Genomic DNA, 14,797 nt, shown 5'->3' on the forward strand with positions numbered 1-14,797 from the left:
GGTTCCGACAGCACCGTCAGCATTCACCATTTACAAACCCCTTCAAGACTTCTGCTACAGCAGCTCTAAAAACCCAACAACTTCTCTACTGCTCACAAGGGCAGCAGAGCACTAGCAAAGACTACACTCTCTAGGGGATTGGTGGCTCATGATCTGGAACTTTATGGGCCCTACTCTGAAATCTTTTACACCCGTGCTTTCCGCTTCCATTACCCAAGGCAGCTTGTCCTAACCTCTCCCGCTGGGCCCTTACCCCACTTCCAGCCATAAGGCTACGTGTTTATCAGAGAAAAATAAAAATTTTCAGGCACAAATTCTCCCAACTATTCCATAACAGTTATAAATTCATTTATACCTGTATTCTCCCATACCTTGTTTCCTCGATGTCTGAGAAAAAAAGTATCCTAATTCCTAATCCTTCTACTTTTACTATGGATCCCATTATCTCCTCACACAGGCCCTCCTTACCATCCTCCAAAATAGGTCCTATTTGTGATTCTCTATTACAGCACCCTATTTATTTACTGCACTACTCACATGCTATAATTATTGTGTTTGTTTATTTGTTAATTGCCTGTCTCACCCAAGAGAATGTGAAGGGCATGGATCCTATCCAACAAGCTCAGTGTTGTACAACCAGCATTAGGTACTCATTAATATTTGCTGGATGAATCAGCTCATGAATTTGATTTTCTGCCTCAAGAAACTTACTCCACCATTTATGCCCCTTTGTCTTTTCTATCATCAATTTCTCCCCAAACATTGGCTCTCCCTTCAACACATAAACATAGGTAGCAGCTATCTTTAAAATACAATGGATAAAACTTAAAAAATAAAAATAAAGTAAAATAAAATAAAATAAAAAATAAACTACAAAGAGCCCTCCCTTAATTCTATGCCCCTTTCTACCATCTTCCATCCTGCCATCCTACTATAGCCAAGTTTATTTTTTTTAAGTTTGTTTGTTTGTTTGTTTGTTTAAATAAGTAAGTAATCTCTACATCCAATGTGGGGCTTAAACTCACGACCCTGAGATCAAGAGTCGCATGCTCCTCCCACTGTGCCAGCCAGGAGCCCCTAGCCAAGTTTCTTTGAAGTATAGTCAATAATCACTACTGAACTGCCTCACCTCAACTGACCCTAATCTGGCTTCCACCCCCAACACTCTTACTAATATTGCTCTCTTCAAACTCACTAACAGCTGCCTTGTTGCTAGGTCCAATGGGTAGATTTCAGTCCTATTCTAGCAGACCTCCTACCAGCATTTGATACTGTTGACTATGAGAGCTCCCTCCTGCCTTTTCTGGAATATATTCTTCCTCTTCCTCCAACTGGCTCCTCCTCAGCTCCTTTCTTCTGTCTACCTCTTAAATGTTGGACCTTACCCATGGCTTCCATGCTTCGTCTCTTTCAATCTTCTTACTCTCCCTAAATATCCACATGCCCCCTAGACAGTGATGGCTTCAATTACCTATCTCCAGCTCTGATCTCTCCTGAATTCCAGACCTTCACAACTATCTATAGCCTGGAATTTTCCTCATGGATGTCCCATCAACCCTTCAAACTAACATAAACAAAACCGGTATGTACCTAATTATGGTACCTAATTCAACCTCCTATCTCAAACACTCCAACATTCCATCCTCACTCCCTTGAGGACCTCATCATTGCTTGCCTAGTTAACTGACATGGTCTTATGCCATTGAATATCTAAATCACTTCTGAGTCCTAAGTTTCCTTTTATTATTTGGCTTCCCACAGAGTTTTTCTATAGGGAGAGAAAGTGCTGGTCACACCAACATAACCATTCTGAGCTCATTCTATTTCATTTTGTAAAATAATAAACTTGGTTTACACATCAGTCACAGGGGTTTAACTAATTGACATCTTCCTCTGAAAGACAAAACCATTCTTGGTGCAAAATCTGGTTTCTGACATGGATTTAGATTGCTTGTCTCTATATTCATTCAATTATTCTACAAGAGAAATACCACCTTGTAAGGCCTTTTCCTTAGGCAGTCGGATCAGCTTCTCCTAGTGATACTACAACTTCATTGTGCCTTTCTTTACCAATACTACAACTACCATGAATATTTTTTCATATGATCCCACGGTCTTGGTCATCCTCCTCCAGAAATACTCTAGTATGTCAAGTATGGTGCCCAGAATTGACTTCATGTTTGGCCCAACCAGAGATCAGTGACACCACCACTTTCCTTATTCTGAACACTATACTTCTCTTGTGTCCTCTGGTATTCATACTGAGCTATCCAAATCCTCCTAAAAGTCCTTTTTACATGTATTAGTGCTATTCAATTATATATCCTCCATCCTCTTATTAAAATGTATGTTTTGGATACAACTTCACATTCATCCCAATTAATGTTGTCAGTTGTTGTTCTATGTTTTCAAATTCTGACAACTAGTATGCCACTCCCCCGGCTTCATTATCCCACCTCCCCTTCCAGACAGTAATTGTTTAAGGTACCTGATTATAAATTGTTTGGTGTAATTTCAGTCCTCTTTCATGGAGCTGCAACTAGATAATAAAAATATAGTTTAAGTATTTGGGGAAAAAAAAGGTCAATATTCCCAACGTCTCCCCACAATCTCATATATTTTCAGATCATTATATCGGATCAACATAGTTCCCATTAGCCAAAATCAGTGCTATGTAAGTAAAAAATCTGGTTGAAAACATTTTAGTAGAAACACTCAGAGATTTAATAAATCTAATCCATCTAGTGTCCCAAGGGGATATTAGAAAAATATTCAATAATGACAAGAAGGCTGAAGAAGAAATGGTTAACACCATCCCCCTCCAGGGACCTGGAGGAGGGATGTGACTTGGTATTGTAACAGGTGTAAGTTGTACCCTCCATGTTTCAGAAATATGGGTGATAGCAACCCAAATATGGGTGAAAGCAGAAAGGCCCAAAGAAAAGCACACCCGCTATAGAAGGAATGTGTGCCTTTGAGTCCTGTGATGCCACCATCACATTCCTCAAAGTGTGCATACGGTATATCCTAGGGTGGTTCAGAAAGCATCCAACAGTAGCCATGAACTTAAAAAACAAATGAAACAAACAAAACTGTCACCATTTAGTTTCCATGATCATGTTTACCATGGCTTTTATAGCTGCTGTTCTGACACGTGGGTCTTGGTCACTGAAGTAATCCCCTATAATCTTCTGGACATCTCTGACAGCCAGGCCTTCTCCATCTTTTGTGACACTTTTCTCCAAAGACCCAAGATTGCCAAGTAATTGCAGGCACTTATTTCTTACACCATGGGAGGTATCTGTGAGGTGCTATAAAAAGAAAAGAGAGAACAAAAGGACATGATTAAGATAGCTTAAACTAAACAAAAAACCAGAAGCAAAATAAGTATCAACTTTAGGAATGACTTCAAACACTACATTCTCACCACAGTCTCTCTAGGATCATGTTACTTGAGTATGTTCTTCCAAAAGAACCACAAGTCCTTTAAAAATAAGATCACCAATTGTTTATCACTGCATTCCCAACAGCTAGCACTTTGCCTTAAGAGAAAGTACTTTAAAAATGGCCTCTAAGTTGCATTTTATATGCTATCAAATCTAAAATCGAAATAAAAATTTATAAATGTTTAAAACTTTTAATATTCAGGGGCGCCTGGGTGGCTCAGTCGTTAAGCGTCTGCCTTCGGCTCAGGTGTGATCCCAGGGTCCTGGGATTGAGCCCCGCATCAGGCTCCCTGCTCGGCGGGAGGCCTGCTTCTCCCTCTCTCGCTATCTCTCTCTCTGTCAAATAAATAAATAAAATCTTTAAAAAAAAAAACTTCTAATATTCATACAGAAAAATGCAAAAAGCTTAAGTATACAGCTCAATGACTTTTCACAAAATGAATACACACATACAACAAGCACCCAGATAAAGAAACAGAACATGACCAACACCCCAGAAACCCCTCGACTCCCCGCAACTACTCCACTACCATCAAAAATAGCCACTATCTTGACTTGTAACACACAGATTTATTTTGCCTATTTCTATACTTGGTAAAATCAAATAGTGTCTGGCCTCTCTTATTTAATATTATGTATTTAAGATTCATCCATAGTATGGCCTATCTCAATGGTTCATTCATTTTCATTACCATGTAGTATTCCCTTTGTGAATACACCACAATCCACTGTTGGTAGATATTTGTTTTTTTTTCTCCAGTTTTTGGCTTTTTTTTTTTAAGATTTATTTATTTATTTCAGTGACAGAGAGGGAGGAGAGAGAGCACACAAGCATGAGCAGGGGTAGGGTAAAGGGCAGAGGGAGAAGCAGACTCCTCACTAAGCAGGGAGCCCGACATGAGGCTCAATCCCAGGACCCTGAGATCATAACCCAAGCCGAAGGCAGACGCTTAACCGACTGAGCCACCCAGGTGCCCCAAGTTTTTGGCTATTCTTAATAAAGCTACCATGACTGTGGTAGCTTGAATGTGGCTTCTGTTGGATAAAAACTTAGGACTGGAATTGCTGGGTCACAGGACATGTATATGTTCAGCTTAAAAAGACAATACCAAGTAGCAAACAGTTTTCCAAAGCAGTTGTACTAACTTAACTAATTTACACTTCCACCAGTGATGCACAGTGTTCCAGTTGTGCCACATCCTTGTCAACACTTAAGTACTGTCCATCTATTTCATGTTAGCTCTTCTCACCAGTATTTTTAACAAATTATCAGTTATCTATTGCTATACCTAGTCCAATGCTACTGAAATATGCTATTTGCATAATGCAGTAACAGGAACTAAAAATACTTTAAAGAAATGAGGTTGTACAGTACATGATAATATGGCATGGAACTCTGACTTAAATTTTTTAGACCCACTATAAGAAATATCCATTATACTGCAACATAGTATTCACATATAAATACATATAGAGTTTAACAAAACATTATTTATCCTTACATCTTGTGATATACTCTGATATTTTAATTCTATTTTGATTTTCAAAAAAATACTAATCATGATGGAGTGCCTAGCTGGCTCAGTAGAGCAGACGACTCTTGATCTCAGGATTGTTAAGTTCAAGCCCCACACTGTGCGTAGACATTATTTAAAAATAAAATTAAAAAAAAATACTCATCATGGCCTATAAAACTGATTGCATTACCCACCAATGGATCACAACGCTCAGTTTCAAAGACACTGGTATAGAGAAAAGTGAATGGGACGTGAAGTTTTAAAATCTGGGTTCACAGATCTCTTTACAGAAATGGCTAGTTTCAGGACTGGAGCAAGGAATATGTAAGAGCCTGGGACACCTTGCACCAGAAAGCAAGAAAGACATCAAGGACTAATGGAGTCCAGATCAAAAGAACAAAGAAACCAGTAAATAGCGCATTTCCCACTGTCAACATTGACATTACACCAAAAGAAAGCAATCAAACAAATCCAGAATGTAGAATATTCTATAAGACCAATGACCCAGTTTCTTCAATAAATTTATGGCATTTAAAGAAAAAATAAAAACAAAAGGGGGAAATTTACTGATTAAAAAAAAATTAACAGACTATCCAAATGCAATATATAGGTCTTTTTGGATGCTAATCCAAAAGAAACCAACTATAAAAAGATATGATTAATGCAATTAAGGAAATTTTAATATGAACTGGTATGAACTGATATAGAGTAACGGTTAATAATTGCATCATGGCTATATTTTAAAAAATTATCAGTTATAGATATATACTGAAGTATTAATGATTTAAATAACATGATGTCAACGATTTCCTTTAAGTACTAGAGCAAAATAAAAATAAAAATACTGGAGCAGACAACAACAAAAAGTGAGAGGAGAAAAATCTATGAAAAAGACTGCACAGTATAAAAAAATTGTCAAATGTACACTAAAACTGGAAATAACAGTAAACCTGCAATTTCCATAATATAAAGTGTGTGTGTGTGTGTTCAAATTTCAGCTCTGACTCATGATATGTGTAAATCAGTCAAGAATCAAGTCACCTCTCAGAGCCTCACTTCCTCATCTCTAAAGGACAGTAATAGCTGCCTCAGCTAACTTACAGGGTTATCATGAGGCTCCAATAGGGATATAAATGTAAAAAAAAAAACCAACTTGATATACTACAAGCTTAATAAGATTATTAGCTATTGTTACCATAATCTAAAATAGTAAGAAAGGTGGATGGTCACAGATAAAATATCATATGGTTTCATTACAAGGTAACTACATATATAAATGTCAATACAAAAAAGTATCTTTAGATAATCCCTTCAAGTTCAAATTTTCCAGGATTTTTTATCTATAAATGAAGTCACTGATTTGAAATCACAACAGTCTCTGGAAGTACACTCAATAATCACCCATTTCTCTCCACCTGCCTTTATTTGCCAATCCCCTATTTTACAGGTTTTACAGGACCATAAGGATTAAGTGATATGTCTAAAAACACACAGATAATTTAGTGGAAGAGCTGCTACTGAACACTCTTTTTTTTTTTTAAGATTTTATTTATTTATTTGACAGAGAGAGACACAGTGAGAGAGGGAACACAAGCAGGGGGAGTGGGAGAGGGAGAAGCAGGCTTCCCACTGAGCAGGGAGCCCAAGGCGGGGCTCAATCCCAGGACCCTGGGATCATGACCTGAGCCAAAGGCAGATGCTTAATGACTGAGCCACCCAGGCGCCCTTGAACACTCTTGACACCCACTCAGTCCAGGGCTTGTTTCCCCACTCAGCTGCATAAATAACTTCATGATTTTGAAAGTTTTGCTCACTATGCACAGAGTTGGGCATTTGTACCTTAAATACTTAAAAAGCTCCACAATACCTGTTTTCCTCAAATACATTTATACTGTTACTCCCAAATATCACTAGTCTCCAGCATGAAGAATCACTCCGGTTTCTAATTACTACATGATAAACATACTGACACTAAATTAACAACCAATTCTTGTGATCAGCTAACCAGGCTACCAATACTTTGTATAAGTAATACACTAATACACACACACACACACTGAACAAACAGGAAGATGTATCAGATAAGTAAAAATATTATAGCTGATTCTGGAGCTAGAATAGAGAAAGTACAAGATGAACCTGGATTATTTTGTTGTGCCAGAAAAGAAGGAAGTATTCGAAGAAAACAGAAGTCAAAAGAACACAGAAGCCCGCTTAAAGGGGCTCCTATTTGGCCAAATCAGGAAATTTGTTTTTGTTCTTGTTGTTTTTCAAATCAGGAAAATTTGAACATCAAGGTGAATATAGTAACAGAATTGAATTGAATAAACAAGGAATCTGTGAGTTTGTAACTGATATAAACAAGCTGAAAGTTTGATGACAGAATATTTACATAGTCTCAAAGTACCACCCCACAAAATATTTAGTCATTTCAAAAGGAATGAGTAACTTTACAGTGAAAAAATGTGATAGACACTATCTTAACCAAGTGATCAAAGTTAACATCATTAGTAATAGGACAAATCAAAATCACCTAACAGGATGCAATAAGAGCATCACATCTGTGATATTCTTGCCAAAGGCGGTAACTTAAACCTAATTATGAGAAAATATCAGACAAATCCAAATTTAGGAAGGTTCTGCAAAATACCTATCCTATAATTTTCAAAAATGTCAACGTCATAAAATCAAGTAATGACTGAGGAATTATTCCAGATTGAAGAAGACTAATGAGATGTGACTAAAATGCAACATGTGGTTCTGAACTGGATCCTTTACCAATAAAAGACATGATTGGTACAAATAGTGAAATCTGAGTGAGGTCTGAGGATCAAATGGTAGCATATGCTGATGTTAATGTCCTGTTGATGATCATACTGAAGTTATGTAGGAAAATATCTTTTTTATAGATAATATACAATGAAGTACTCAGGAGTAATGGGGCACTATGTTAGCTACTTATTCTAAAATAGTTCACAAAAAAACAAAGTTCTCTATAACTGGACTTGCAATTTTTCTGCAAGTTTGAGACTTAAAAAAAAATTAACAGTCTAAATACAAACAAGAAAAAATAAAATAGCCATACTGTTTCATAAACATTAGAAAAATAGGGGCAGCTGGCTGGCTCAGTCAGTAGAGCATGTGACTCTCTTGGGGTCATAAGTTCAAGCCCAATGTTGGGTGTAGAGATTATTTAAAAATAAAATCTTGGGGTGCCTGGGTGGCTCAGTTGGTTGAGCATCCAACTCTTGGTTTTGGATCAGGTCATGATCTCATGGATGGTGGGATCAAGCCCTGAATCGGACTCCACGCTCAGCAGGGAGTCTGCTTGAAGATTCTCTCCCTCTGCCCCTCCTGCTGTGTGTGTGCATGCATGCTCTCTCTCTCAAATAAATCTTTTTAATTTTTTTAAAAGATTTTTTTTATTTATTTGACAGAGAGAGACACAGCAAGAGAGGGAACACAAGCAGGGGGAGTGGGAGAAGGAGAAGCAGGTTTCCCGTGGAGCAGGGAGCCCAATGTGGGGCTCGATCCCAGCACCCTGGGATCAGGACCTGAGGCGAAGGCAGACACTTAACAACTGAGCCACCCAGGCACCCCTCAAATAAATAAATCTTTTTTAAATAAATAAATAAATAAAATCTTAAAAAAAAGAAAAATATTACATTATCCATAAGAACAAGTGTATTTTTAAGAACATAAAAAGAAAGAGGCAGCAATAATAGAACCACACCCAAACATGTTCAGAGAATGCCTCAAGGAAGTGTAGGAAGCTTTGCAGACAAAGTGGGTTCCATAAATTGTTTCATCTCTTGTCTGAGAGGCAAAGTAGCATAGCTGAATGAACAGGGACTTAAGTCAGACAGACCTAGGTTTGATTGCTGGCCCTGCTACATAGTATCTATGTGATCTTCACTAAACCCCACAAGTTTTTTGTTTTTGTTTTTTAAGATTTTATTTATTTATTTGACAGAGAGAGAGCAGGAGAGCACAAGCAGTGGGAGCAGCAGAGGGAGAGGGAGAACCAGGCCCCCTGCCTAGCAGAGAGCCTGATGCGGGGCTCAATCCCAGCACGATCATGACCAAAGGCAGTCACTTAACCAACTGAGCCACCCAGGCGCCCCATAAACCCCACAAGTTTTTATAGAAACCCCTACTTTGTAAAAATAGGAATAATATCTCCTACCATGAAGTTTTGTGGTGAGTATACTAAATGAACTCATTTAAGAATTACTGTATGGGAGCACCTGGGTGGCTCAGTTGGTTAAGCATCCAACTCTTGATTTCAGCTCAGGTCATGATCTCAGGGTTGTGGGATCCAGCCCTGTGCTGGGCATGGAGTCTGCTTGGGATCTCTCTCTCCCTCTCCCTCTGCCCCTCCCCTTGTGCCCTTGCACTCACTCACTCACTTTGTCGCTCTCTCCCCCCACACCCCCCAAAAAGAATTACTGTATGTGAAATTAGCCAATAGTGTCTGGGACATAATAGACATTCAGTAAGTACAAGTGCCTAGCATAGTGCCTAGCACTTAGCATGTACTTAAAAAAAAAAAACAACCTACTTAAAAAGAGGAGAGGGGCGCCTAGGTGGCTCAGTCATTAAGCGCCTGCCTTCGGCTCAGGTCATGGTCCCAGGGTCCTGGGATCGAGCCCCACATCGGGCTCCCTGCTCAGTGGGGAGCCTGCTTCTCCCTCTCCCACTCCCCCTACTTGTGCTCTCTCTCTCGCTGTGTCTCTGTCAAATAAATAAATAAAATCTTTAAAAAAAAGAGAGAGAGAGAGAAGGAGAACAGGCAAGGAAAAGAAGACCAAGTGATGGCCAAAAAAAAAAACCGGAAAATGGAGAAGGGTCAGAGGTAAGAGTGGGCACCTGGATGAAATAGGTCTGCTGACCTAGAACACACAAGCATGAACTTTCTAGTGACGGCCAACTGACAACAGGGCAGTCTGTCATGAAAGGTACAGAGCACCTGTTACTGGCTCACACCAGAATGCTCCTGGAGAAGATTCCTGAATTAAGCAGGAACCTAGACTAGGTGAGAAGCTATGTCCCATGTGGATATGGGATGGGCAGGTAGGCTTACTCGGAGAAGAGAACAAAGGAAACCTGGGGAGAAAGCCACTATGCTGAGGGTGTGGTGCTCAGAAACAGAACCTCTCATTATAAAAATGGTTCCCTCAAACATTTTAGATCAGAGTTAATTCTTCCCTCCAAGTTATTTAGGCTGCAAAAATGTGAAACATACACTCATGTCCTCAAAATGTCTTATATATAAAGCTCAAAATTAACAATCAAATTAAGACAGTGAAACTGAGAAATTATGAGAAACTTTAGATATGAAGCTGACAATGACTCTGTCAGTTAATAAAGCAGGATTTTTTTAACAAACTATTTTAGTATGAAAACATCATTTCTCATAACTAAACTGTTGACTGACCCACCAGCCCCTGAAGGTTGCTTCCACTGTAACAAATACTTTATTTGATTTTCAAACAACAAACTGAAACCTTCCTGCTTCTATTAAGGTAACCAGGCAACACTGCTACATAACGAGCCTATTACTGCACACTGAGCGTTAGGCCAAAGGACAGTGGAAGTCCAAATCACAGCCTCAGGGCAGCAGTTACAGTTCTACGATGTCCACCCCATACAGGTCGCCTCTTGCATCACGCCATCATCACTAATGGCTGCCTGGTGTGTCTGCTCTGCAGATGATGCTATTTTGGTGTTACACCCAGGCCACTAAAGTGACGTCATTTTCATATTAATGGAGTGAGTAAGCAAACCACATCCCCAATAATAAGAGCAGTCCGTGTCAAAAATAAGCTAAACCAACCAGTTTAAAGCTATTGCTATAGGGGAAAAAAAAATCAATGGCTAAGTATATCAAGAAAATCTGAGAATGAAGTTCCTTAAGTAAGACAAAAATAACTTAATGACTCATTCAATTTCAATATGGATTGTTTTCAAGCAGACAAAAATTCAGTGTACTTTGTATGCAAATGATTTTAACAGATACACTCTCCTAACAAACCATACATAATATCTGAGTAGAATTTTCTAAATGTTAAAATGCTGTATGTCTTTTAAGAGTTTACTATACTTATGCCACAGAATTAAAGGAACAGAAAAGAAACAGAGAGACTGGATGAAAAGGTGAGATGGAGACAGACAAGAATTAAAAATAGGCTCTAAGAAAGCCTTACACAAAAAAATGACAAGAATATCTGTTCTACTGGAAAAATCTTCATAGATAGGAAGGAAAGCAGAAGATCTCCAACTTCAGTTGTACAAACACTATATATGAAAAGAATATTAATTTCCTAGCCAAATCTGTGAACCAAATCTTTTCAAATGAGGATTAGTTGTACAATGTACCTCAAAGGATTACTGACAGGATAAAATGAGATGAACTTTGAAGAGTTAAGAGTACTTGAAGGCATGACTTTCTTCCTACTGTGAAACAAAAAATATGGCAGATTCGTACCCTGTATTTGAAAGACATATACAGGAACAATCTGAACTTCAAACAATAATAATGATAGAAATGGATTATAATATATTAAACAAAATGAGAGAGAGACAGGAAAGAAGGGAGGGAGGGAAAGATTTATTTACAGTAGTATGTCAACTAATAAGGAACAAGAGTTAGAAAATCATGATTTTGCAATGACCAGAGTATCAACTGACTCAGCAAAATTTATTAGTAGTCTCTAAAATAGTGAGTAAAAATTTGATGAGGAAGAGAGTATTTACATTAACTCAAAATATCTCCCACAAATCACTTATTAATCATAGGAAGAATTGTAACTCTACAACAAAAACCCTGGTAGTCATCACCTTAACCAATTATCAAAGTTACCAACATCAATAATGAGTCAAACCTCATCTGTGCCTTATAATATGATAAACTGAGAACAAATATTATTTATGTGGTATTCCTGCCAAAATATATAACCTGAATCTAAAGAGAGGAAATACAGGTTATACAGACTGAACAGATAAACACAGATTAAAAGACATTCTGTAATAAATGCTCTATATTCTTCAAAAATGTCAAGGTCATGAAAGACAAAGACAGGCTGAGGGACCTTTCCAAATTATGAAGAGGGATGAAAACTAAATGCATTCTGTGACCCTGAACCAGAAAAGAAAAATTTATATGAAGGATAATATTGGGACAATCAGTAGAATGTGAATAAAGGTTGAGATTAGTATTAGTATCGTACCAAGTTAAATTTCCTGATTATCAGAATTGCATTGCGTTTATAAAAATTACATCCTTTTTTTAAGATGTATTTATTTATTTCAGAGAGAGAATGCGTGTGCAATGGGGGGGGGGAGCGGCGGGAACAGGTGCAGAGGAAGAGAATCTTAAGCAGGTTCACACCCCGCGTGGACCCCCACACAGGGCCAGATCTCACAACCCTAAGATCATAATCTGAGCTAAAATCAAGAGTTGGATGCTTAACTGAATGACCCACCCAGGTGCCCCCAAATTATATCCTTCTTAAGAAATACACTTAAGTATTTAAGTATTACTTTAGTGGAAAAAGGGCATTATGACTGCAATTTATTGTTACAAGGTTCAGGAAAAAATAATACATATATACACAGTGATAATGATAAAGCAAATGTGGGAAAATGTTAACTATTAGTGAACCAGGAAGAAGGATATATGGAAATTCTTTACATCATCATCATTATTATTATTATTATTATTATTATTTTAAGTAGGCTCCATGCCCAGCATGGAGCCCAACACAGGGCTTGAACTCACAACCCTGAGATCAAGACCTCAGCTGAAATCAAGAGTCTGTCACCCAAACAACTAAGCCACCCAGGCAGCTGTACATTATTTTACAATTTGGGGGGTAAGTTTGAAATTGCTGAGGTGTCTGGATTTTGTCCCAACCCAATACTTTCCCAGAATTCTCTTTCTCAGTGAAAGGCACCTAGCATCTTGCTAAGGACTGGGGGTGAGGGGAGAATGGGAAGTTACTCTTTAACTCATAAAGTTTCAGTTTTGCAAAGTGAAGAGATGGGTGAAGAATGATGGTGATGGTGGCATAAGAGAATATACTTAATGCCACTGAACTGTACACTTTAAAATGATTACAATGGTAAATTTTATGTTATGTGTGTTTTTTAAATTTTAAAAAATTTATTCACTTTAACTAAAAAAATTCATGTATTTTACCATAATTTAAAAAAAATTTTTTAAAAAGTTAAATATAGGTTTAATGGCCCTGCCATTTCATTCCCAGAATAAATAGACCTAAAACTGAACTGAAAACATTCTTCCAACCAAAACTTGTAAACAAATACTCAGAGCAGCATTATTCACAACAGCCAAAGAAACAATAGAAATGTTGAAAAGATTCACCACAATTCAAATTCAAAGGGTGAATTCTTTATAATAACAGCTTTATTGAAATATAACTCGCATACCACGCAATTCATCCAGTTAATGTACACAATTCAATGGTCTTTGGTATATTTATGTATGGGTACAATCATCATCACAGTTAATTTACAACATTTTCATCATTTCAAAGAGATGCCCTTTTGCTACCAACCACATATCCCTCTATTTATCCCAGCCCTAAGTACCTACCTACTAATCAACTTTCTGTCTCTGTTAGATTTACCCATTACAGAAATTTCATATAGACGGAATCATATATGTAAGTTTTTTGTAACTAGCTTCTTTCACTCGACATGTTTTCAAGATTCATCCAGTTTTAGTGTATATTAATATTTCATTCCTTCTTATAGTCAAAGAATATTCCACTGTATTTTGTTGATCCATTCATCAGTTGCTGAGATGGTCATCTGGGTTGTTTCCACCTTTTGAGTATTACGAATATTGCTGCTATAAACATTTATGTACAAATTTTGTGTGAATATGCTTCAGTTCTCTTGATAGATACCTACCAGTGGAATTGCTGGATCATATAGTAAGCCTGTATCTTTAATTTTTTGAGGAACTGCTGAACTATTTTCCAAAGCAGCTGAGGCATTTTACATTGCCACCGGAAATGGAGGAGAGCTCCAATTACTCCAAATCCTCACCAAAACTTGGTATGGTCAAGCCTTTTTTAGTATAACCATCCAAAAGGTGTGAAACAGCATCTCACTGTGGTTTTGATTTGTATTTCCCTAATGACTGAAGATGCTGAGCATCGTTTTGTGTTTATTGGCTACTTGTATATCTTCTTTGGAGAAATGCCTATTAAGATCTTTAGCCCATTTTTAAATTATTATTTGTATTTTTATTGTTAGGTTGTAAGAGATCTTTATATAATCTAGACATTAGACATATAATTTGCCAATATTTTTTTCCCATTCTGTGGACTGTCTTCACTTTCTTGATAGTGTCTTTCCAGTCATAATTCTTCAATTTTGATGAAATCCAATTTATCTTTTCTTTTGTTCCTTGTGCTTTTGTAGTATCTAATAATCCACTGCCAAATCCATGGTCATGAAAATCTACAGCTATGTTTTCTTCTAAGAAGTTTATAGTTTTAGCTGACATATTTAGGTCTTTGATACATTTTGAGTTAATTTTTACATATGGTGTTAGTTAAGTTTCCAAATTCATTCTTTTGCAGGTGGATATCAAGTTGTCCCAGCACCACATGTTGAATAGACTGTTCTTTCTCCATTGAATGGTATTGGTATCCTTTCAAAAAATCAGTTGACCAAAAATACATGGGATTAATTTTGGGTTCTTAATTCTATTTCACTGATCTTTACAAGTACCTATTGATGCTTAGTTAAGTTTTGAAATCTGCTAGTGTACCTGTTACTGTGTTCTTCTTTTCCAAGACT

General features: G+C 37.4%; 1 protein-coding gene across 3 annotated transcripts in view; it reads right to left on the reverse strand.

Moving 5' to 3' along the window:
- The window catches only part of INTS4 (integrator complex subunit 4), a 116,489-nt gene that overhangs the window by 66,473 nt on the left and 35,219 nt on the right, over positions 1 to 14,797 (reverse strand). For all 3 annotated transcript variants that reach the window (XR_004302114.1, XM_032427020.1, XM_032427019.1), the window contains exons 5-6: positions 3,126 to 3,311; positions 2,489 to 2,539 (exon numbers count right to left, since the gene is read on the reverse strand). Coding sequence is in view for 2 of the 3 variants with exons in the window: in XM_032427020.1 (XP_032282911.1) it covers positions 2,489 to 2,539; positions 3,126 to 3,311 (237 nt within the window). In the remaining variant the exon portion in view is untranslated. The remainder of the gene's footprint in view (positions 1 to 2,488; positions 2,540 to 3,125; positions 3,312 to 14,797) is intronic.

This window comes from Phoca vitulina, unplaced genomic scaffold (assembly GCF_004348235.1).
Source record: "Phoca vitulina isolate PV1807 unplaced genomic scaffold, GSC_HSeal_1.0 scaffold36, whole genome shotgun sequence".
Taxonomy (NCBI): Eukaryota; Metazoa; Chordata; class Mammalia; order Carnivora; family Phocidae; genus Phoca; species Phoca vitulina.